A 23,977-nucleotide genomic window follows, 5' to 3' on the forward strand; every position below is an offset into this window, starting at 1 on the left:
ACACAGCCATCTTACACCACAACTTTATTTTATTTAACACTTTTTCCTGTTACCTACCACTTTTTTTTTTTTTTAAGAAAATGACTCATAGGAGGAAGTTAAAAGGAGAGTCTGTAATAACTGCTAGGCAACTGGGCTCATAGATTGAAAATGAAGTCTAGAAACACTATTGTTGTAAAATTCCACTATCATATGCTTTTCTATTTAACATTCAGATGGCACCCTGGTGAGCATTATGGGTTTGTGACATTCTACTATATATTCTATTATGATTACTTCCATTAATCAAACATTTATGAAAAAAGGAACATTAGTGAAACAATTCACTCAACAGCTTAGTGAATAATCTATTTGAATCAGTCATTCTTCAACCTCAAATCACTTTAACTTTACAAAGTGTGAAACAGAACTATATACAGCTGAGTGGACTCTGAACGACTGCTAAGGAGACATGGGAACACAAGCACCAAAGAGAGAGTCTGCCAATGCCCGCCTGGGTAAAAATGAGGACGGCCTCTCAGTACATCACTGGCCAGGTCTAAGGAAGAAAACAAATACTCTGAAGAATGAATGGCAAAATTGTTTGCTAAGTCCTGAAAATGAAGGCTTAGGAACTTCCATCTAGTTTCCTCTTATGAAACTGTTCTGATAGGGGAGAAAGAATTTTTTTAAAGTCCAAAGTAACATGGAGAAGGCTGTTTTAACCATTGGAGAGACTTTAATCTCCAAGTAGTAAATATACCAGTCTCAATTCTTTAATAGAATTCACCTGTAAATGAAAGATAATGTCCCTCAAAAGGGACATGAAAACCATGAAATTTCACATGAAAACCATGCACAGGACAATAAGCAGTACACAAATGCAACAGAGAATCTTTCTGTTAAGTTAGGATGAAAACAGACTTTTTTATGAACCTAAGACATACAGGACAAAGTCAACTTTTCACTTTACCACAAGACCCCACAGAAAATCTGAAACCTACCTGCTAACAGCATGCCGAGCATTTGTCATAGCTGTTGTCATGATTTCTGTGGTAAGGCTTTCAGCAAAGCTAAGGCCATCTGGGCCAATTCCACTATCAGCTGCTAAGCTGGTATTGCTCAATTCTCTCTCTGCTTTTTCAATAGCTTCAGCAACGATCTTCTCTGCAAGCACTGCCCTCTTATCAAGATTAACATGAATTTGAGGGACATCGAGATGAAAAATTTTCGATTTCTGATAGATGCTACTAAGTTTTGAATATGAACCTGGCTTACCACTAGCACATGGGCCCTGCTTTGAAAGGGGCTGAGCAGGACTTCTGGTGCAACCATGAAGTTCCTTAAGATCACAGTATCTGCAAGCTTCATTTATAGGTGGTGACAGTTTTTCTGCATAACTAATCCTTTCTGCTGATGTTGCAGCCTCTGAAACTTGGAAAACTGTGGGTCCTAAACTTAGCTCTAAAGTGTCCCCCACTACTTTTCGAGCATACTGTTCAATGGCTTGAGCATTCTCTCCACAATTATGTCCCCTTAAGCTGCCTGTATTCTGGCAATATCCATGATTTTGAAGAAGTTGACAAGACTTTGAAAATTCTGGTTCAGTAATACTCTCATTCTTGTCAGCACAACCAGATTTTTCAAAAAGACAACAATCTGCTGAGGATTTTGGCAAGTCAACTGTAGGTGCTGTCAACTGTTTCTTAACATCTCTGGTTATGCTGCTAGCAAGAGAGGCTGAAAAACTGTACAGTTCAGAGAGTTCATTTCTACAAGGACCCTGTGTCCTTTCACACATTTGGTGTTTAAAAAGATGGCCACCATTTCTTCTTCTTTGTCTTTTATCTACTTCTTGGTGATGCTCTTTATTTGAGAACATCAACAGTTCTTTGTTTATTTTCACATGAGAGTTGTGCACAGGGAACATTTTTGAACTGCACTTCATTTTTACTGTCTTAGCTGCTTCTTGCACTCCTGACTTGACAGACCGATAGGCCAGTCTACTGGCATACTGATCCATGATTAGGTCACCATCGCCACCTTGCTGCTTTAGTACTTGGATAACATGACCTGCATATTCATCAGTCACACTTTCACAGCTGGGATACTTGTATGTCAGAGCTGGCACACAACTTGGTAATGAAAGAACACATGGATCCACTTCTCTTGGGTGTGCAACACCCTCCACATCCAACTTCTCTTCTGCTTTACCTCGATCACCTTCAACATGACAAACGTTCCTCTCATGCCTGAAAAGCATATAACTTCCGGCTTTTGTGATTTGCTCAGCTTCTGCAATGACTTCAGCTGCCATATCACTTGCAAAACTGCATGTCTGTATGTTTTCACCCAAATGATCTAAAGAAGCAGGCAGTATTCTTTGACGCTGCACATTTAAGTGAGGGTTATGACCCTTGAATTCTTGAGTGATTTCATGATCTAAATGGGAGGCTGCCACTTCAGTTGCAAGAGAAATGATGTGTGTAGCTAATGCTTCTGCAAACTGAACTTTCCTCCCTGAGTACTCTGACTTCACATCCACTTCCGGGTGCTCTTCACCTTCACTGCTTTCAACTTCCTCTGAAAGAGATCGCATGAGTTTCAGCATGAACTCTTCCTTCTCTATAGCATTGTGCCCATTCTCAGACAAACTACCAACAGAGTTGTGAGGTGTGGAAGGTGGTGTCGCAGGTGCAAACTCTTTGGCTAACTCTCCCTTGAGCTTTTTGGTTAACTTTTTGATATCCCATTCAGAACTAGTCTGGGATGGTACTAAAGGAGTTGATGGAGGAGTATCAGGTATTACATTTCTGTCTCTGATTTTCTGTTTATCTTCCACATGCAAACCATCAACATAGGTAAGTTCTGCAGATGACAAAGGATGTGAGTGACGGAAAAAGCTTTCCTGTCCAAAAGACAAGGATTCAAGTACAGTATTATTCAAATTATGCCTTTTCACTGGTTTATCCTTCAAGTTAGATTTCTGACTTGTCATCACTGGACAAGGTGGCAGTGTCTCTAAAGAAAACCCCAAACCCACAGAATCTTTATATTCCAGAGCACAATACTTTCCAGCCAAGAGTGAACAGTGAGGTGAGTGATCTGGAAAGTCAGGGAATTTGGGAGATTCCTCCAAGGTCAACTGTGATTCTTCTCCAAGAACAGGCATATGTTCCTTACTAGCTGGCTTCTTATCTATATTTGGAAACATTGACTTGCTTTTATCCAGGGAATGTTTAATAATAGACTTTGATAACTGCTCAGCAAACATGTCCTTACTGCTAGCTTTGCTCTGCTGTAGTGCTGCTTGGTCACAAAGGGTAAGAGGACAGGCTTTTCCCTTTATCATTTTGGTTAAATAATCTGCATTTATATCAACAGTTTTTGTGCCTTTGAAGGATGTCATGGACTCTAAGGTTTCATTTACTAATGTATGTACCATTGCTGCAGAAAAGTTGCTAATAATCCCAGGGCTGCTGGTGAGTTTTGAAGGCCTCTGCATGTCAGTATCGCCGTTAGTTGGTCTGAAGTCATTCTGGTCACATGGACTGAGCTCTGAAGGTAGACAGGTACTTCTGAGACAATCTACTTCCTCTTCAGGGCTTTCTGTGCTGATGTGCTCTTGGGCGGCACCACCATCTGCTTTACTATGCTCAGATGACGAATGAGACTGGGGCTGATGCCAAGCAGATGCAGCATGATATGGAAGAAGGGCACTACCTGCCAAGGGCACTGGTATTGAGGTGACAACTCCTGAAGTACAAAACAAAGCCTGCTGCACTGTGTATTCCTTCTTAGGCTCCTGCACTGGTTTTGTCAGCATAATTGCTTGACCACTAACGGATGATGAAAATGTGAAGGTCTGTGTAGGCGGCACTACACTTTCTGTGCTCACATACTTGACATCACCCACAGAAACCGTAGCTGCTGCCTTTGTTGTGAAGGTCACATCAGTCTGTGACAGCTCTATGAATGCTTCTTGTATTACAGATTCAGACAAATCTTTGGCGTATGATTTCACGGCTTTGTCTTCAAAGTCAAATGAGTGACACTGTGGCGACGCAGGGGCTGGAGGGCATGGAAACTGACACACGTCCATGATACCTTCAAAAACAAGCTCTTCTGCAAGGTCCGCTGCAAACCTAGCAGCCGTGTTTGTAAACATCTGCTTTTTCACACACTGTAAATCGTTCAAGGCATTTGATACGGCTTCACTCACCAAAAGACTAGCCAGGCTACCAATGGCTCGTTCTTTCAGTGAAAATGCACACTGCTTTCTAAGTTCATTAAATGCCATCTGAACTACAGACGACGTCAATTTGACAGCTAAGTGGCACAACGCATTAGTACATGAAGAAACTCCTTTCTGTAAGTCCTTAAATGCACTACCAAAACTTTTCCCCACAAGATCTGCTGCAAACTTCTGCACGCTCTCTGTAATCATTGAAGATTTTTTGCATTTACTTCTTTGGTCAGTGTCTCCAAGCTTAAAAGCTACAGTATTACTTTCTCCCCTTTTAATACTATTAATATCTGATGCAGCATTTGCACGTTGCACATGAAGAGCTGAGCCTAGTACTTCACAGGAAAGATTACTTGCATAATCCTCATAAGTACAATGCATAGGATCCTGAATCCTATCTCCACCAATATCTGTTTGGCAAAAACACTCAGCAGGAGTACAGCTCCCAGGAGGACTGAAAGCAGAGGCTCGAATTGGGCTAAACAAAGCACTGTCTTCTGACGCCATCACTGGACGAGGGGAATCTGGAGCATCACATAGGTGGCCATATGGAGACTCGGGTTTGCGTGGAGTTGGCTTTCTAACATTAGCTGGAAGAGCTGGACGCTCAAACTTGAACTTCTGAGGATTCATACAAGATTTTTCATGTTTGTGCCCTGTCTTCTGCAATGACTTCCCTAAGATAGGGTCTTTCATAAACGGACCATTAGTCTCCAGAGTTTGTTCTAGTTCGTCAAACTGATCAAAGCTATCAAAAAACTCACTCACTTCAGAGTCTGAATCCTCTACATCATCTTTTGTCACAGGGATTTCAGGCAGGTCAAGTTTCGCTTTTAAACTTTTTTGATATCCCTCTTCATCCAAAAAAATCACAGGACTTGGGCTTGAGCACTCAGACTCAGAAGAGTGGACAGGAGAAGGGAAGGATGTCTCCTGTGTGCCTCTGCCCTTATCTGAAGCACTGGGTGACCTATAGAGACTCCGTTGGGTCCAGGGTTCTGAAACTGATGTTGTGACTGATGTTTTCACAGAAGATGCTTCTTTGCGTCCCAGAACATTTACTGAAGATGAAGGCTTAGCCAATGACTTCTGTGCTCCGTAACTAACCAACACTTTAAAATCATGGGTTTCTAAATGATGACCCAAAGTAGTCTGAGAGGCAGCATCACACCGGCTCCTTAGTGCAGCAATATTTATTTCTACAGGAAAAGAATAAATGTCTTACATTATTCTAGAAAAACTGCTTTAAAACACTGACATTAAACACAAAATATTTACATCATAAATGTTTCCTACACTACGATATTTAACAGAAATTTCATCCCCAGTAACACTTGGGAACAAATGCACCTTTTCATAAAATAATCCCATTTTACCCTGTGTCCTCCATGACCTATGGAAAGCACAGCGCCTTGTCATTTATGTTAGAAAGATCAGTAGTGACTGCCAACTAACTGTTTGGACATTTGAACACAGCAATGTTCTAAATACTAGGTTATAACATAAGCAAGGCTTGAACAATACTATCTAGAAAGATAAATAGGAAAAAATTTTAAATAGCTAACAATGACTTTAAATAGACAAGAAAATTAATTCCTAATAAGAAAAACTACTAAAATGTTTAAACTGGATCAAATTTTAAAATACATTTCAACTGTTAAGTCTGCTTTAAAACTTCAAAAACCAAACTTTCACCTTCAATCTACTTCTAGGAAAAAGAAGTCTAATAAAAGGGACACACCATCATTATATAGCTTTGTGCTCTCTTCCTCCTCTAACTGCTCAAAAGCAGTGACAAAGTCATCCTCTATGGAAGACACAGACTGGTTTGTGTCATCATCATCATCTTCATCAGTGGTCTCAAGGTGGTGCTTCTGATTCACGTGCGTGTCCAGGGTATGTCTTATGCCAGCAGCATATTTACTTAGGAGACTAAAGATAAAATCAATTCTGAGTCCTGGTAATGTAGGTGACACTCTCATGACACAAAGCATTCCAGAATGATGACTCTTGGGAAAGATGAAAAGATGATAAAAATCAGTTTTAAATTTAAATATAAAACATTATCTGGAAGCGAAGCCTGGGGAGGGGCAACAACAAGAAATGCATGCATCCCAAAAGGTTCTTTCATTCTGTAATGTTTAATGACCTTTAAGTATTTAATTTCCTGAAGTTGTCTAAAATATATTTTTATTTAAATCTCAATTTAATTTTTTCTTGCCAATCTTTTTCCTCTCATGTCCTCAAATTCTCCTTAAATGTTATAGAACCTACTATCAATCTAGTCTCTTGGGCTATTATTTTTTCTACATTACTGTACATGTTTGTAACGTGTCTGATTTAATCATTTACCAATCTCACCCATTACACTGTGAACACTTGAGGGAAGCAACCAGAATCTATTTTATTTTCCTCTAGCTCCCAACCCCCAGCATGTTACCTTCCCTTCTACAACAAAAGAACTGACCTTATCTTTTAACTTCTATTTCTTAGTATAAAACTTACAATCATGCTAACAGCTCTGATTAAGAACCAAGCCATTAGTTTTCCTTACACATACTGTATTTTTAAATGCAAACATTGATAAGTGATTTGTTTTTGAAAAGAAGAAAGCAAGCATAACAGCAAAAATCACTCTCAATGTCCTGGCAAATAACGAAAGTCTGTATGAGTGAACAATATGATCTGGGAAGCAAGGCACAGTTCTAATCACTACACCTCACAACGAACAAAGCAGTATTTACAGCTGGAACAAGTCTCCAAATTAGAAGCCTACTCATAAAATTGTAAATGTTTAACTTCCTAAACTGAGCAGCAGTTTTCTTTGGTACATTATCAAAAATATTTAGTAAAATAAACAAACAAACAAAAAACAAAAATACTTAGTAATGAACTAAAGACTGTCTTAAGAAAACAACACTTTACATGGAAAATCTTTAAGCAGAAAGTGAACTGGAAGTCCATTTCTAGGACATGCTGCTTCCAGCACATACCAATGTGAAGTGGCTATGAAGCAGGAGCCGTCCCTCTGGCTGGATAAAAAAAGTCTGAACAAGACCATCTCACTGAAAAAATTAGTAATGTGCTTGCAAGCCACTGACAGAAGTTCACAGGCGGGAATTTACTTTATAAGGCAGTATCAAATTTATTCTGTTTCAAGGCTGGCAATGCTTTATGAGTTAGATTTTTCATCAATAGCATTTCCTTAAGACTGAATTCAAACAAGAAAAGCTTCAATCACTTAAAAGTTTACTATTACTGAGCAAATACAGTAAAAGCCTGGCCTGAGAAACATGATTTGAAATGATCCACAGGTTACCTGCTTTAGAGGACTATCGCTTACATCTGATGCTTTACTGATATCCTTCATACAAATGATTTCATTTTCACTGAGACTGCAGAAATGGAGCGAATTCAGAAGGTCTGGAAGTTCCAGTGAAATTGCAGCCAGATCCTAATTTTAAGTAACAATGACAGTAATAAGTAACACTACAGAGTAACACTGTCAAGGTGTCCACACTGTTGCCCACATCCAAACTAAGTGTACTGGTCAATAAACTGTCTGCTTCATAACAGCTCACATACACAGTCTATCTACAGATAGTCAAGGGTTTTTTTTGCTCACAAATAAAGCAAACTCGGGTTACTTAGTATAGTTTTATAGCCTTTCAAGCAATTTGCTACTGAGCTACCTAATCAATTTTACCAGGGCACCTCAAACATCTATGACAATTAGCATTTAATTTTTTTTTAGCAGTTGTCACCCAGATTCCCCCTAGTTGGAATCTGAAGTTTTTCCTATAGAATTCTTAGCTATTGAACACCCTTCTTCAGAGCTCAAGTTTTAACTCTAAAATATAAGTCCACCTTTTCTGAAGGTATTGCAGTAAGCCTCTAAAGATTTTATAAAGGTTAAGAGAAACTTTTCTTTTTTTGTGCTTTTTTTTTTTTTTTTTTTTTTTTTTAAGTAACTATTTTTTTTCCAGGTCAAGAGTCACTCAAGTCTTTGCCCAGAGAGAGGAGAGGTCTGTAAACATGGTCGTGTCTGCAGCTCCTGAGGACCAGCGCTGTGGCTTTGTTTTCGAGACAGTCTTACTCTGTGGCTCAGGCTGTTCTGGAACTCTAACTCATGGAGACCCTCCTGCATTAGCCCTGCAGTCCAGTTAGACGCCTGTATATTGCTCTGGAGAGCATGCCTTCTCTGCTCCTTTTGTCCAAGCTCTTTCCTTCTAACTAAAAAAATCAAGATGGAATACAGAGTCTGCAGACATACTCTGCAGAGAGAGCTAACGCAGACCCACCACCACAAGGAAAAAATTCAGCAATTGCTCGGCTTTCCTTCATTGACCCTAACCTCAAATACCATCCTTCTATAAACAGCTAAATGAAATGGGTTATAAACTTGTGCACAAATTTATAAATGTGTAAAAACTGAGACTTTTATACATTTGATTTTTATATATAATTCTACTTCACTAAGATACAAGAACATTACTATTAAAGTGAAATTATGAAAACCATCAAAATACACAAATGTTACATGCAATAGAATGAACAAAATCAAGAAAATGGCCTGCGGTTTAAAGCTTTCAGATAAACGAAAACCTGTTTTCTCCAGCAAGAATGAACACAAGCCAGTTATGGTAGCATACAGTTGTTATCCCAGCACTTGGGAAACTGAGGCAGCAGGATTTCTACAAGTTCAAGTTCACAACAATGACATAAGACATTGTCTCAGAAATAACAACAAAAGAATCCCTAGTAAAAATGGTGAAAGTGAAAATGTACAAATCACACTCAAAAAGTTGATCTCAAATGTCATCCTTGTTTTAGGGGGAACGGGAGCCGGAGCTCACTATGTAGCCCTGGCTGGCCTGGGAACACACTATCCAGAGCAGCCGGGCAGCATGCTGGCCTTGAACTCAAAGATCAGCCTGCTTTTGCCTCTGCGTCCTGGAGATAAAGGCAGGTACCATCATGGCTGGCTTCAAATGGCATTTTTTAAAGTTAAAAGATACCTTAAGATTAGTGTAAATTTTGAGTACTAAAGTAAATTTTTCAGTATTCAAAATGTTTAAATAGTCCCCCACAGTCTGACAATTCAATAAATTGACCACACCTGTACATGAGCAGCATCTGCTTCTTCATTAAAGCCCAGAAATGTGACCTGAATCAAGGGAGGCAGGGGGGAGGGTAGGAAAGAAAAGAAAAGAAAAAAAAATCTCCATTAACTCACTTCTTTAAAAGTCCTATCTCAGAGTGTTGACAACGCACAGTTAGGCATGGTGCTGCGTGCACTGGGCAGGCAGTGTTGCCAATGGCCAAGGTTTCCACCACACTGTAGCTCTTGAACCTCATCTACCCCATCCCCTCTAGCTAACTCACCCAACTTCACTCTTGAAGCATAGCTAAGCATCTCTACTCATCCCACTCTCACTGTCATGCCCTCTGACATCCACTATCACTATCTGTCCATTGCCAGGTCACTTGCTCACACTCTCAAGAGTATCAGCGGAAGCCTTCAGCCTCCTTTTCATTCAAACCCTCGGGACACCTTTCTAGTTCTAGCACATGCCCTGTACACGACTGCTTAAGGCTCCTGCACCCATGTCACCTTGAAATGAATCTCTTTTCCTCAGACACTTCTAGGCCTGGCTCCGCTTCATTCTGCAAGTTCCAGCACCTTCTCAGAGAAACTTTCCCTGCAGATCCCAGGCTCCTTCCTAACTAGCTGTGATTCTATCAATATTCCCTTCATCACTCTTACAGAGATACTACTCCCTATATATAGAAATATATATGTGCGCATATATGTATATATACATATATATGTAAATCATATATCAATGGATTCTCTAATGGCATGAGGAAATATTTATGTCTTTATCATCATACTAGCCTCTTTCCTTTCAGAAAAAAACAAGTAAAGTATTTACCACATAAGGGCTGTGTCTAGATATACAACATATTTAAATAACAACAATTAAAGTACTGCAGAGAAATGGGATGGTTAAAATATAAAAACTACATTGAAAACACTTTGATTCCTTTCTGATGACTCAGAGGCTAGCCAGAATCTAAAATTACCCTGGCACTTTACTCTAATTAATTATGGCTACTAATTCAGTGGAGTGTTAGGTAACCTTTAGGCATCTAGTAAATTGCTAACCAGTAGAAGCCTGTCTCCTCATAACATTTCCAGGCAATACAGCTTCCAGAACTCCCTAAAACACAGGGACTAACTGCTTTCCTTTTTTCAAACAGATATTTAAGTCCCTAGATTTTATATAATCACATAAAAGCATGTATTTGTGTATTAACTAAAAGGAGAAATAAAATGGTCTAGAGGAACAGGGGGTAACAGGAGAGAAGAGGTGTAAAAGTGGAAGGTGGGGACCTTAGAGTATAGGGGATATAATATACGCCTGAAAGAAAACATAAAACAACAAAGCTTTTTAAGTCAGTCATTGCCAAGCTGCAGGTATGATATATATGCTCATATACTTGGCTTAAAATGAACAAGTACACTGGGAAGAAAAAAGCCCAAAACTCAGATATGCACACCATAAAATGGGACAGAAATCTCTTCTATTAAGTTTCCTTGCTAAACACAAAAGAGAAAATATGTTGACCTTGATCTCCCAGGAACAGGTTGGAGGAATGGCATGTGCACAACTGGGGATACAGGCTACAAAACTGAGGATGGGAGCAGGAGACTTATCACACACAGCAACTGACATAAAGTCAAAGAGGGAGGCAGAGAATGTGAATCAAGTTCCATAACAATTAACTGGTCCAGAAGTGGGAAGACTCGGCTGGCAGAGCACTCCTCACCTAAAGGCACACTCCTTGTTCTAGGGAATGACTTCAGGGAGCGAGTTCCTCAAAGACCAGAGCCTCCCACTTCTTAGTAAGAAATCAAGGTTCACTAGAAACCTCGCTTCAAAAATGACAATGCTAAGTATGTACACCAATTTTAAGCTGTGAAAATCTAGTGTCACAATTTTTGAGCTGGGGTACTAAACCTGGGGCTTTGCACATGCTAGGCTTTACCTTAAAAGTACACTCTCAGCCCCCAATATCATATCCTTAACTTGTAAAATAAATGTAATAATGGAATACAGATGCTTTAAAAATATCATTCCTTTTAATAACAATAAATTCAAATGAAGATGAGAAACAAAGGCTGTTGCAGAGAAATAGGTGACATATTATATATGTGTGTGTATATGTATGTATCTTAACTCCAAAGATAAACTTACCACTTTATACTTTAAATCAAAGCACTGAGACAGTTAAGAAAAGGACTTAAAAATGACTACATAAAACAAGTGCATTTTTTTAATGTTTCAGGATAAAAGAAACTGAATATTAAAGTAGCAGCCACTAACTAAGTTCCTACCTGCCCACTGAGAGGCCAGTAACAACTGTGCACTTATAAACAGGCTGATATTAAAAGTTGGCCAATGATACTACTACTATTTAAAATAGATACTTTTTAAATAACATATTATTAATTATTTAAGAATTTCAGCTCCATCCCAAGGAGGCCTTTGTGTGACCCAATCAACATCCAGCTTAGAGCCCTCTCTGTTGCTGACTCTATCTGCCTTACCCACCTGGGACAGAGACAGCAGAGAGCCAGGAAATCTAGCAGATAGCAGAGAGCCAACAGAGGTGAGCTGTACTCAGAACCCAACCCCCATCATCCTCCACCCTGAGGAGACCTGTGTGTGGCCCAAGCAACATCCAGCTTAGATTCCTCTCCACTACTGATTCTATCTACCTGACCCACCTAGGACACAGACAGCAGTGAGTCAGCAGTGGGACCACCAGGCCTGCTAACACCAAAGACAACCAGATGGCTAGAGGTCGGGTCAATATGACAACACCAGAAACCAGCTATCCTACCACAGCAAGTCCTGAAGATACTGTCACACCTGACGCGCAAGAAAACGAGCATAAATCTGAGGTTATGAAAATGATAGAGGCCTTAAAGGAGGGAAATAAACCCCTTAAAAAATACAGGAAAATACATTCAAACAGATAAAAGACTTAAATAAATCTCATAAAGAAATGCAGGAAAATACAAGCAAATGGGAGAAAGAAAAGACTAAAACTGGTCAAGACCTAAAAATCGAAACAGAAGCAATAAAGAAAATACAACGTGAGGCAGTCCTGGAGATGGAAACCAGGGCAGAGAACAGGAACCACAGACACCAGCAACACCAACAAAACGTAAGAGATGGAAGAGAGACTCTCAGGTGTAGAAGATATGACTGAAGAAATCACATCAGTCAAAGAAAATGTTAAATCTAAAAAGTTCCTGGCACAAAGCATCCAAGAAAACTGGAACACTATGAAATGACCAAACCTAATAATAACAGGAATAGAAAAAGACTCCCAGCTCCAAGGCCCAGAAAATTTTTCAACAAAATCATAAGAGAAAACTTTCCCAACCTAAAGAAAGAGATGCCTATAAACATACAAGAAGCTTACAGAACACCAAATAGATTGGACTGGAAAAGGAAATCCTCCCATCACATAAAAATCTAAACATTAAATGTACAGAACAAAGGAAGAATATTGAAAGCTGCAAGAGAAAAAGGATAAGTCACATATAAAGGCAAACCTATCAGAATTACACCTGACTTCTCAACAGAGACTATGAAAACCAGAAAGGCCTGGGCAGATATCCAGGCCTTAAGACACCACAGATGTCAGCCCAGACTACTATACCCTGCAAAACTTTCAATCATCATAGATGGAGAAAACAAGATATTCCATGACAAAACTGAGTTTAAACACTACCTATCTACAAATCAGCCAACAGAAGATACTAGAAAGAAAACTCCAACCCAAGGAGGCTAACTACACCCAAGAATACAAAGGAAATAAATCCCACATCCTCAAAGCCAAAGGAAAGGAAACTTACACACATAATATTCTACTACCACCACCATCAAAATAACAGGCACTAACAACGAATGATCATGAATATTGCTCAACATCAATGGCCTCAACTCCCCAATAAAAAGACACAGGCTAACAGAATGGATGCAAAAACAGGACCCATCATTCTGCTACGAAAAAGAAGCACACTTCAGCAATAAAGATAGACATTACCTCAGGATAAAGGGCTGGAAAAGGGTTCTCCAAGCAAACAGACCCAAGAAACAAGCTGGAGTAGCCATTCTAGTATCTAATAAAACAGACTTTCAACCAAAATTAATCAAAAGAGATGAGGAAGGACACATCATACTCATCAAAGGAAAAATCCACCAAGATGATGTTTCAATCCTGAACATCTATGCCCCAAATGCAAAGGCACCCATATTCATCAAAGAAACATTACTAAAGCTTAAATCACACATCAAACCCCACACATTAATAGTGGGAGACTTCAAACCTGCTCTTACCAATGGACAGATCACTGAGACAGAAACTAAACAGAGAAATAATGAAACTAACAAACCTCATGAACCAAATGGACCTAACAGATATCTACAGAACATTTCACCCAAACACAAAAGAATATACCTTCTTCTCAAAGAACCTTCTCCTAAATCGACCATATACTCGGTCACAGGACAAGCCTCAACAGATACAAGATGATTGAAATAACCCCTTGTATCTCATCAGACCAAAATGGATTAAAGCTGGAACTCAGCAACAACAGAAACAACAGAAAGCCTACAAACTCATGGAAACTGAACAACTCTCTATTCAATGATCACTGGGTCAGTGATGAAATAAAGAAAGAAAATAAAGGCTCTCTAGAATTCAATGAAAATTAAGGCACAACATATCCAAATCTATGGGACACAATGAAAGCAGTGCTAAGAGGAAAGTTCATAGCACTAAGCGCTTCATAAAGAAAATGGAGAGATCCAATACTAGCAACTTAACAGCACACCTGAAAGCTCTAGAACAAAAAGAAGCAAGCATACCAAAGAGGAGTAGATGACAGGAACTCAGGGCTGAAATCAACAAATTAGAAACAGAGACTCAACAAAACCCAGAGCTGGTTCTTTGAGTAAATCAACAAGATAGACAAACCCTTAGCCAAACTAATTAAAAGGCAGAGGGAGGGTATCCAAATTAACAAAATCAGAAATGAAAAGTAGGACATAAAACCAGACACTGAAGAAATCCAAAAAAAAAAAAATTAGGTCTTCAACACCCTGTATTCCACAAAATTGGAAAATCTAAAGGAAATGGATGATTTTCTTGAAAACGCTCACTTACCAAAGCTGAATCAAGATCAGGTAAATAGTTTAAATATTCCTATATCCCCTAAGGAAATAGCAGTCATCAAAAGCCTCCCCCCAAAAAACCCTGGGACAAATGGTTTTAGTGCAGAGTTCTATCAGACTTTCAAAGAAGAGCTAATACCAATATTCCTCAAACTATTCCATGAAATAGAAACAGAAGAAACTTTGCCAAACTCATTCTGTGGAGCTACAGTCACCCTGATACCTACACCACAGAAACATTCAACAAAGAAAGAGAATTTCAAACCAATTTCACTCATGTACATTGATTCAGATACTCAATAAAATATTCACAAGCTGAATCCAAGAACACATCAAAAACATCATTCACCATGATCAAGGAGGCTTCATCACAGGGATGCAGAGATGGCTCAACATATGAAAATCCATCCATGTAATTCACTATATAAACAAACTTGAAAGAAAAAAAATCACATGATCATCTCATTAGATGACAAAATCCAACAACTCTTTATGATGAAAGTCTTGCAGAGATCAGGGTCTAGGCTTATACCAAAACCTAATAAAGGCTATATACGGCAAGTCCATAGTCAACATCAAACTAAATGGAGAGAAATCCAAAGCAATTCCACTAAAATCAGGGACAAGACAAGGCTGCCCATTCTAGCAGCAGCGGTTTGACACAGATGCTGAGACTCAGAGCCAAACACTGCGTGATGCACAGAAGTCTTACAGAAAAGTGGGAGGAAGGAGAAAAGTACCTGGAGGTGACAGGAGCTCCACAAGACCACCAGAGCCAACCAACCAGGGCCCAGAAGGGCCTGTGAGTCTGAAGCACCAACCAAGGACCATGCATGGACTGGACCTAGGCCCCCTACACAGATGTAGCCAATGGGCAGCTCAGGCTTCATGTGGCTCCTCTAGTAAGGGGAATGGGGCCTATCTCTGACATGGACTCTGATGCCAGTTTTTTGATCACTGCCCCCTGGTGGGACTGCCATGCCAAGCCCCAGGAGAAGAGGACAGGTACAGTCCAGATGTGACTTGAGCTGGAGTGGGTGGGAACGGAGGCTCCCCTTTTCTGAGGACTATGGGAGTGGGGATGAGGGAGAGGGAGGAAGAGCAGGAATGTAAAGTAAGTAAGTAAATAAATAAATAATAAATTTTAAAAATTAAAAAAAAAGAATTTTACACAATGTATTTTGATCATATTCACCTTCCCCAACTTATCTCAGATTCACTCCCAACCTCTTACCCACCCAACTTTGTGTTTTCTATTTAAAAAAAAAAAAAAAGACTCATGCCCAATTTGTGTTACCCAAATACTATTGGGTATGAGATCTGCCTCGGAGTACAGTCAACCTACCAGGTCACACCCTGAAAGAAAACCAACTGTCTCCAAGTACCTGTATTAGTATTATGTACAGCTTTTTAAATAGACCAGGCAGTCCTAAAAAGGTACATGAAAATATACTGTGCTTATTTGCAAAAGAGTTCAGAAAGTCGTATGCCAAACCTCAGTTAAGTGGGCATGTTCATCCTGGTTTAAGCACTCTCCTCCTGATACACTGCATAGCTCCTTCTCACTCTGCAGTAAAGACTTTACAGACTGGAACACATCTTCACTGAAGCTCTGAGGAATAAATACATAAAACAATTTAATTCTAGGACAAGAGAGCTTGCAGACATTTGAGTTTTCCAGTTACTCATTCTCCAACTAATATTTTTACACTATTTGCTTAGCTCTATTCAGCTGAGAAGAAAAGTCAAGTTACTAGATAACAATACAGACCTTACGCTCCAGATTTATTTACACTTACTTTTCATACCAGTGGTTCTCAACCTTCCTAATGCCATGACCCTTTAATATAGTTCCTCACGTTGTGGTGGCCCCAACCAGAAGATTATTTCATTGGCACTTTGTAACTGTGATTTTGCTACTGTTATGAATTGTAATATAAATCTATGATATGCAGGGTATTGGATATGTGACCCCCCCCCACGAAAGGGGTCATGACCCACAGGTAGAGAACCACTGCCTTACACTAAAATTAACAAACTAGCAGAACAGAAACAATTCATATAATGAGTGAGATGGTGTAGGAGCTAGAAAAAGGCGCATTAGCATCAATCATTCTTCCTTTAAGAGACAAAGAGAAAAGACAGTAACTAAAAAGCAGCTTTATAATGAAAATAAGGTACCAGATTCCAAGTCTGGGAAAGGAAGTTGTCATAAATGCAAAGTAGACTGAGAAAATAGTGAGCATTACAGTCAGACAGAAAGGTAGCACTAACTTCACACTGACTCCCTATTCCTCTTCTACTATGTGACCTGTTCTTCTAGCCTATGGGGATGCCCAACTCCACAACTCTACCCTACAGAAACCCTAGCCACACCAAGACTGAAGATTTTCTACACCCTTTAGTCTAATTTTCTCCTGTACCGTTTGAGGATAAAGGTCATTTGATCTATATTATAGCATATTATGATTACAGTGCTCATATGTCTATCTTTTCTACCCACTGAACAAAATCATGGACACTATATTCCATTCAATTTATCTCCTCACATTTTACATGACGTCAACAAAAAGTTGCTAACTATAAAAAAAATCACTTAATGCAAATCCATAACGTAAAATATTTAAAAATGCAAAAAAGTATAAAATGTTAAATTTCTAATATTACTTCTTCCACAGAAGAGTCTTAAAAGCAATAACCCCCAAGTAGCAATGAGAAGATCCCATGTGCAGATTTGGGTTTCTAAATACCAATCATCAATTAAAAGAACCAGGGCTCCTCAGAAAACTGTCTGGTTCCCGATCCTGGACAGAGAACCATACAAAAGAGGCTGTACCATCTAACTGCCAGCACACAGGGAGTGCTCAAAGACTAATTGGCAATTTCAAAAGAACACAGAAGTCATTATATTATCCATGAATCTCCACTGGCTAAATCTAGAATAATCAGGGCATCAAAAAAACAGAAATGGTAATGTACTGTAACCCCTAAATTCAATCATACGATTCTCTTCTTTTCTTATTATTACAGTTGGCAAATATGAACAAACTGATTCCATTAGAAAATTCTCTTTGTAACTCTCAACATAATTACTGATTTGAAAAAAATTACCAATGTATCCTAATCTACTGGGTTAAAAAAGCTATTGGAAGACAGTCTACTCACATTTCTCAACCTATCATCACATAGTCCTTAGTAAGTACTTAATCAAAGTACTTTGCATTTATATTGGAGACAGCAGATGGTTACAACCCTGACCACTTCCTCAAGACACAGACAATACGCTTCTCCTGACCTGACAAACTGCAATGAAGAAAACAAAACCTTTGAGGTGTTCCTGATGAACAGAACTATAGTGAAAACCAACTTCGGATGTTCTACAGTATAACTAGCTCAATTTTTCCAAAGATATGTTGTAAGAATAGAATCTAGACCACTGGAACGGCCTAAAATGAGATAATCAAAATACTCAATGTAGTATGCAAAAAACTTTGAGTAGACTCTAGATAAGGAATAAAGTTTCAAGGTTGTACTTGAGACAATTTGGGGGGAGGGGCGGGATTTATCAGACTACATGTCAGGTGAAGTTACAGACAAATGGTTTTCTTAGAAGCAGTAATCACACCAGCATATAAAACAAGGACCAATGGGCATTTTACACATCGTACTTTGGGACCATGGAGGTGTAAGCAGAGAAGAGAATGGGTATAGGAAGGTGAACCCAAGTAGAAAATATGAGCTGCTCATTGATCTGAGTTTTTTCCCCAACTATTCAGCAGACTTTAACACACCCAATATTTATAGTTTTGTCTTTATTAACAGAAGCTTTCACTCTAATTCCTTGAGAAGGAAAATATATGAATATGAAATTGAACTACCAATATAAACTCATGATACTTTAGACCAAATTGTGTTTCTAGGCAGAAATAACTACAAATAAAACTCTGTAAGAATTACAAAAACCTGTGAGTCCAGAGGAATTCAAAAAAACAATAAATGGGTAAGGGTAAATAATGTACTTGCCACCATAGGAATTGACTATTATACAAGTCATAAAGGTCATAAAGGTCATAAAGCTGACAACTGCTAATTAAAAGGCCTTTACCCATCCTCATCCACCTTAGATGAATGATCTCTCTCTTTTGGTTTTGTGTTGTTGTTGTTGTTTTTGGTTTTTTGAGACAGGGTTTCTCTCGTAGTCCTTGGCTGACCTGGACTCACTTTGTAAACCAGGCTGGCCTCAAACTCACTGAGACCCACCTGCCTCTGCCTCCCTGAGTGCTGGGAGTAAAGGTGTGCTCCAACCACACCTGGCTTATCTTCTCCCTTTATGCGCATTGTCAAAAGAGAAGAGTTATCAAAACAGAATAGAAAAACAAAGAAAACACCTTCATGAAACTCAAAGATGGTCTTCACAGGCAAGGTCAGCAATAACATGAAGAGACTGAAGAACGAATGACCCAGGCTGTTAGTACAGGCTTGTAATCCTGGCTACTTGGGAGGATAATGTAGGAGCAAGGACGAGCTCAAGGCCTGTCCGGGATTCAAAGCTACTTCAAAGCCAGCCTAGTTAATGCACTGAGACATTTTATCAAAGGAAGTTAAAAGGCAGGAAGAGGGTGTGAGCTCAGTGGTATAGCAATTTACCTACCACGTGCTCCACCTTGGGTTCAATCCACAGCACCATACACACAAGAAAAGCAATTTGTCATTTTCTCACTAGTAGTCCTGACATATAATAAGCAAATTCATTATGCTGAATAAATGAGTATTTAGTATTTCTTATATACCATTAAGGTAATGGTAAAGGTGTGTAAGATAGCTTACTGAAAAAAAAAAAGCAGATGGAAAAGATCTGTGAAGAAATGGGGAGGAAATGTGCAAGGTTTTAGGAACTAAAATCATCGCAATCGTGACTTCATATCACTACTTTTGTACACATTCACATTTGTAGTTATAGCCTGAATACTAACAAAAACTCTAAAAACAAAACAACAACAAAACCCACATTATTTTAAAGTTCCACTGAAAGGAACCTAATCCAATGGACTTACTTTTCGGACAGATGCTTTACTTTTTACGTGATTACTCCTGAAAGGCTGGAAAGCCGCCATAACTGCAGTACTGCAGCATGCAATCACTGGAGAGTAAATCCAGAAAAAACCTAAAAGAGGTATATAGAAGAAAACAACTTATTTACTCATATTTGTGATTCAAGCAAGCATTTAACACTAAGTAATTTCTTCATATGTAGGCATTTAAAGACAAATATGAACATCAATACTGAGACCTAAAGGCTTATTTAACAACCATATAATGTGTATATGTAGGTGTATGTAGGGGCATGAAAAATAGGAGAATATGGACACTTTAATGAGATATAAAAGTATTATGAAATAATTTTAGACTCACAATTATAGTTTGCTATTACATTCAATCACACTGCCCCTCTTAAATGCAAAATCTCAACAAAGATTGTTAGGAAAAGATTTATAAATTTGGATACTGTCACAAAAATAATTCATTTCCATAGCCCAGAGTCACTCGTTTACCCTGAAGCAACACTAAATGCTACAGGCATTATTACACCTTCAACGGAAGGTGTTAAAATTACACAATGAGAATTTGAAGTTTGTACATATATTAAAAAATTACAGATGAACAAAACCAAAATCCTTATTTGAAAGTTTAAGAGTATACCAGTAACTAGTCCTCTCCCCAGAATTTTAAAAGGCTAAATTTTATTAAGGTTCTAATTTCATATTTTATTTCCATACTTTTACCAGAGATAAAACTTAGGTGTGAATGTTTATCACACTTCATTTTTCTCTGAGTTACTGTTCTATTGCCGTGAAGAGACACCGTGACCAAGGCAACTCTTATTTAAAAAAGAATTTAATTGAGGTCTTGCTTACAGTTAGAGATTTAGTCCATTATCATCATGTCAGAAAGCACAGAGGCATACTACTTTGTATTTAACTTAAGTCAAATAGCTACCAAAAGAATATCTGTGCAATGTAAAAGAGAATCAGTGTGAGATGGCCTGGCTGTTGACATAAGGTTATTGTGTAATTCAAATGCTGATTTCTGTATCCCCCATATCTGGTTACAAGCCTTGTTCTGACAATCTCCTGTCTCAATGTTGTATAAGCTCTGCTCCCGCAATTGTCACCTTTTATGCCAATAAAGCAGCTTACAGCCAGTCACTGAGCAGGAGAAGAGAATAGGGCTGGACTTCCTGCCTGGTAGGGGAGGAAGAGTTAGAAAAGGAAATAGAGGAATCAGCAGGGGATTCAGCCATGGCAGAAGTCCAAAAGACATCAGGAAGGAGCTGGAGCCAAAGAAAACTACAAAGTGCAAGTATTGCTGGGATATACCCTGGGAGGAAGCCAAATTAGCTTAGAGGGTTAATAACTGCTCAGTTCTTGAGCTGTGGAGCTTACTATTAAACAAAAATAAAAGTCTCCGTTATTTGTGAGATAGCTGGGTTAAGAGAAAAACTAAGAGAAACAAACCCAGTTATAGGGGAGGGGAATAGGGTGAAAGAGGGAGGGAGGATGGGAATGGGAAGATACAAGCAAGGGTATAACAATCAGGATGTAACATAAATAAATTATAATAAAAAAGAAAAAAGAATAAAAATAAAAATTACAGTAACACATGGCACTCTTCTAAGAAAGAGAAAAAAAAAACTTTGGAAATGTGAAGACAGGTAGAAGGCAAAGAGAAACAGCAAGAGAGGATCCCTTCCCCCCCCCCACCCCCGTAGACCTAGGAAGACTGTAGTTCATAACTGCACAACAACCTACACCCTCCCTTAAAGTACTGCTATAACAAGCTTCACACTTTGTGTTTGCTTTATGCCCGGTTCCAGATGAATAAAGAAGAATTTTAAGCAAGAAATCAAGAGTTATAATAAAGGAACAAAAGGGAGCTTAATTAAAAAGATAGAAAATGAAAAAAAAAAAAAAAAAAGATAGAAAATGATGAGACAAGCCAAGCAGAAAGCAAGTAGCTGGAAGTGGAATGGCTAGAGCTCAGGCAAGAAACAAAAAATAAAAACACCATTAATAAAGTAAATCTCCTGAGGAAGAACACAAAAGCAATGTGCATGAGAAAAAAACATACTTAATACAAACAACCATACATATACATCTAAAGAGGAAAAAAATCACAGAATTCATAAAAATACATGAAAACAATCAGAGAAACAACTATAAAGAACTGAGTGGTGGTGGTACATGCCTTCAGTCTCAGCACTCAGGAGGCAGAAGCACTCAGTTCTTTTTGAGTTAGAGGCCAGCCTTGTCTACAGAATGAGTTCCAGGACAGCCAAGGCTGTCCTGTCCCCCAAAACAACAGAACACAAAGAGCAGAGAGATGCAGGGTGCGAAACCACATTGCACACTTCTAACCCTGCAACATCACATCTCAAACCTCCCTTCCACAAAATTCACAATTATAGTACAAGAGTAGTCACTGAAGTAAAACCAAAAAATAAAGAAAGATTTAAATAAATTCCCTTATTACTCAACGGAGGGAGGCAGTGAGTCTGAGTAGTACACAGGAGTGAAGAAGCAGGTAGTAGAGTGCTGCAAATGACTTCAGACTAACAGACACCATTACATACGCACGTCTAGGAAAGGTCTAGAAGACAGTGCTGGAAACTGATAACAAGGATTTTTTAATGTTACAAAGTGTCATTTATCTGATTTTATGGGAAGATGATAAATTACCAAATAAAATAAGGTCAGTTCCAGCATTCCCGCATTATCCCATTCAGTGTAAAACCTGGGAACTGTGTGTATAAACACACACACACACACACACACACACACACACACACACACATACTGTATAGGTACAGATAGTGAATTTTTAACCTTTTATTGATTCTTTGTGAATTTTACATTATGCCCCCAATCCCACTCATCTCCCTGTCCTTTTGTATCTTCCTTCTGTCCTTCCAACTTATCCTCCCGAAAGAAAATAAAAAACAAAGATAAAAAAATAAACAAAACAATGTCAACAAAATCTTATCATAGAAGCTGTGTTGTAACCCACAGTGTACCGTTTTGCCTACAATTCTTTACTTGCAAATGTTCATTGCAATGAGTCGTAGGTCTGGTTCGAGTCCTCTGGCTTCAGCTACACTCTCAATACTGCATCCGCACCAGGACTTCTTTCAGATCTCCTGTTGTTGCCCTGTGTCATGGAGATCCTGCAGCTTTGGATCTGTAGGACCAGCCCTTCACATGATCCAGCAGTTATCAATGGTGTAGATGTTGATATGTGCCAACTCAAAGCCCTGGATCTGGGCCTAGGTGGCAGCTAAGTTGGTCAGCCCACCAGCTTTCCAGCACCTACACAACCAGGGCAAGCCCTCAAGCACCGTCCCAGCTAGCTCACCTGATGCCACAGACCACAAGGGACTCAGCCAATTCTCCTGGCTCACCCTTGCTGGTGACCCTGGCTCACCAAGGTCAGCTTTACTGTGCTTCCTAGAAGAGGTGCAAAGCCTGCTCTCCAGAGTGCTGTAGCTGGTGAGGGGCAGGGCCAGCCCTCCTGAGTACTTGTAGCCACTGAGGGATAAGCCAGCTCTGCAATCCTTGGACATCAACAAGGTCTCAGGCAGCAACCTGGACCAGGAACATTCACATGGCCTTTGGTGTTAATATGAACCATGGACATTGACACAGACCCCTGTTGTTTCATGGCCATGGACCTAGACACTGCCCTCAATGGCAGAGAGGCTGCGACTTCACCATGGCCTCTGGTAGCAGGACAGGCTACTCACATCAGAGTCTCCAGTTCCACCTCTCTTCATAATTCAATTTCTCTTTCTCTCCCATCAGTCCACTACATATGCACACATCACTGCAGGCAGGCCATAGGTCCCTGGGTCTCTTCTGCAAATCCTCCCCACAACCATGGCATAGTGGCCTGTGGGCCTCTGGATGTCCTCTGCCCACCTACTCTGTATATGACAGAGGGTGGGCCTCTGACCAGATAGTGGTTTTACCTGGATAAAATTATCTAGATGCACATAAACTCTTTAGTGATTAAAAACGTAAAAACAAAACGAAACAAAACAAAAACAAAAAACAAAAAGCCACAACTTTCAAAGCCTTCCTACAAGCTTAAGAACTTTCAAGTCAACACCATCTGTAACTTGACCTTATTTATAATCAGGAGACTCAGGTGTAAAACACCTTCCCAACAGGAACTGCACCCCATGGTTCACCTCTTTGTACTAGCTCTCAAATAACAACTCTTAAATCAGATTATTTCTAAAACCATACACTAAGAAGGTCCAGTTTCATCAATTCTATTCTTAATACTAATTTTTTTAATTTAATCCTTGCCCCCATTGGTTTTCCTCCTAGTAGTTTTCCAAAGATATTTTACCTGTGGTTTGAACTACACAATTAAGTTCCTAATTTAGAGTTTCAGTTCAGCCAGCCCTATGCTTCAGTTTCAATTCCTCTTATCTAAA

The 23,977-nt window shown here is 39.2% G+C and overlaps 1 protein-coding gene across 1 annotated transcript in view; it reads right to left on the reverse strand.

The window, feature by feature from the left end:
• The window catches only part of Akap11 (A-kinase anchoring protein 11), a 33,775-nt gene extending 14,118 nt beyond the window's left edge, over nucleotides 1-19,657 (reverse strand). The window contains exons 1-6 of the mRNA XM_051160607.1: nucleotides 19,536-19,657; nucleotides 15,977-16,093; nucleotides 9,345-9,392; nucleotides 7,545-7,679; nucleotides 5,967-6,234; nucleotides 984-5,424 (exon numbers count right to left, since the gene is read on the reverse strand). Coding sequence (XP_051016564.1) covers nucleotides 984-5,424; nucleotides 5,967-6,234; nucleotides 7,545-7,679; nucleotides 9,345-9,392; nucleotides 15,977-16,093; nucleotides 19,536-19,595 — 5,069 coding nt within the window. The 5' untranslated portion in view covers nucleotides 19,596-19,657. The remainder of the gene's footprint in view (nucleotides 1-983; nucleotides 5,425-5,966; nucleotides 6,235-7,544; nucleotides 7,680-9,344; nucleotides 9,393-15,976; nucleotides 16,094-19,535) is intronic.
• Nucleotides 19,658-23,977: the final 4,320 nt, after the last annotated feature.

This window comes from Acomys russatus, chromosome 18 (assembly GCF_903995435.1).
Source record: "Acomys russatus chromosome 18, mAcoRus1.1, whole genome shotgun sequence".
Classification (NCBI taxonomy): Eukaryota; Metazoa; Chordata; class Mammalia; order Rodentia; family Muridae; genus Acomys; species Acomys russatus.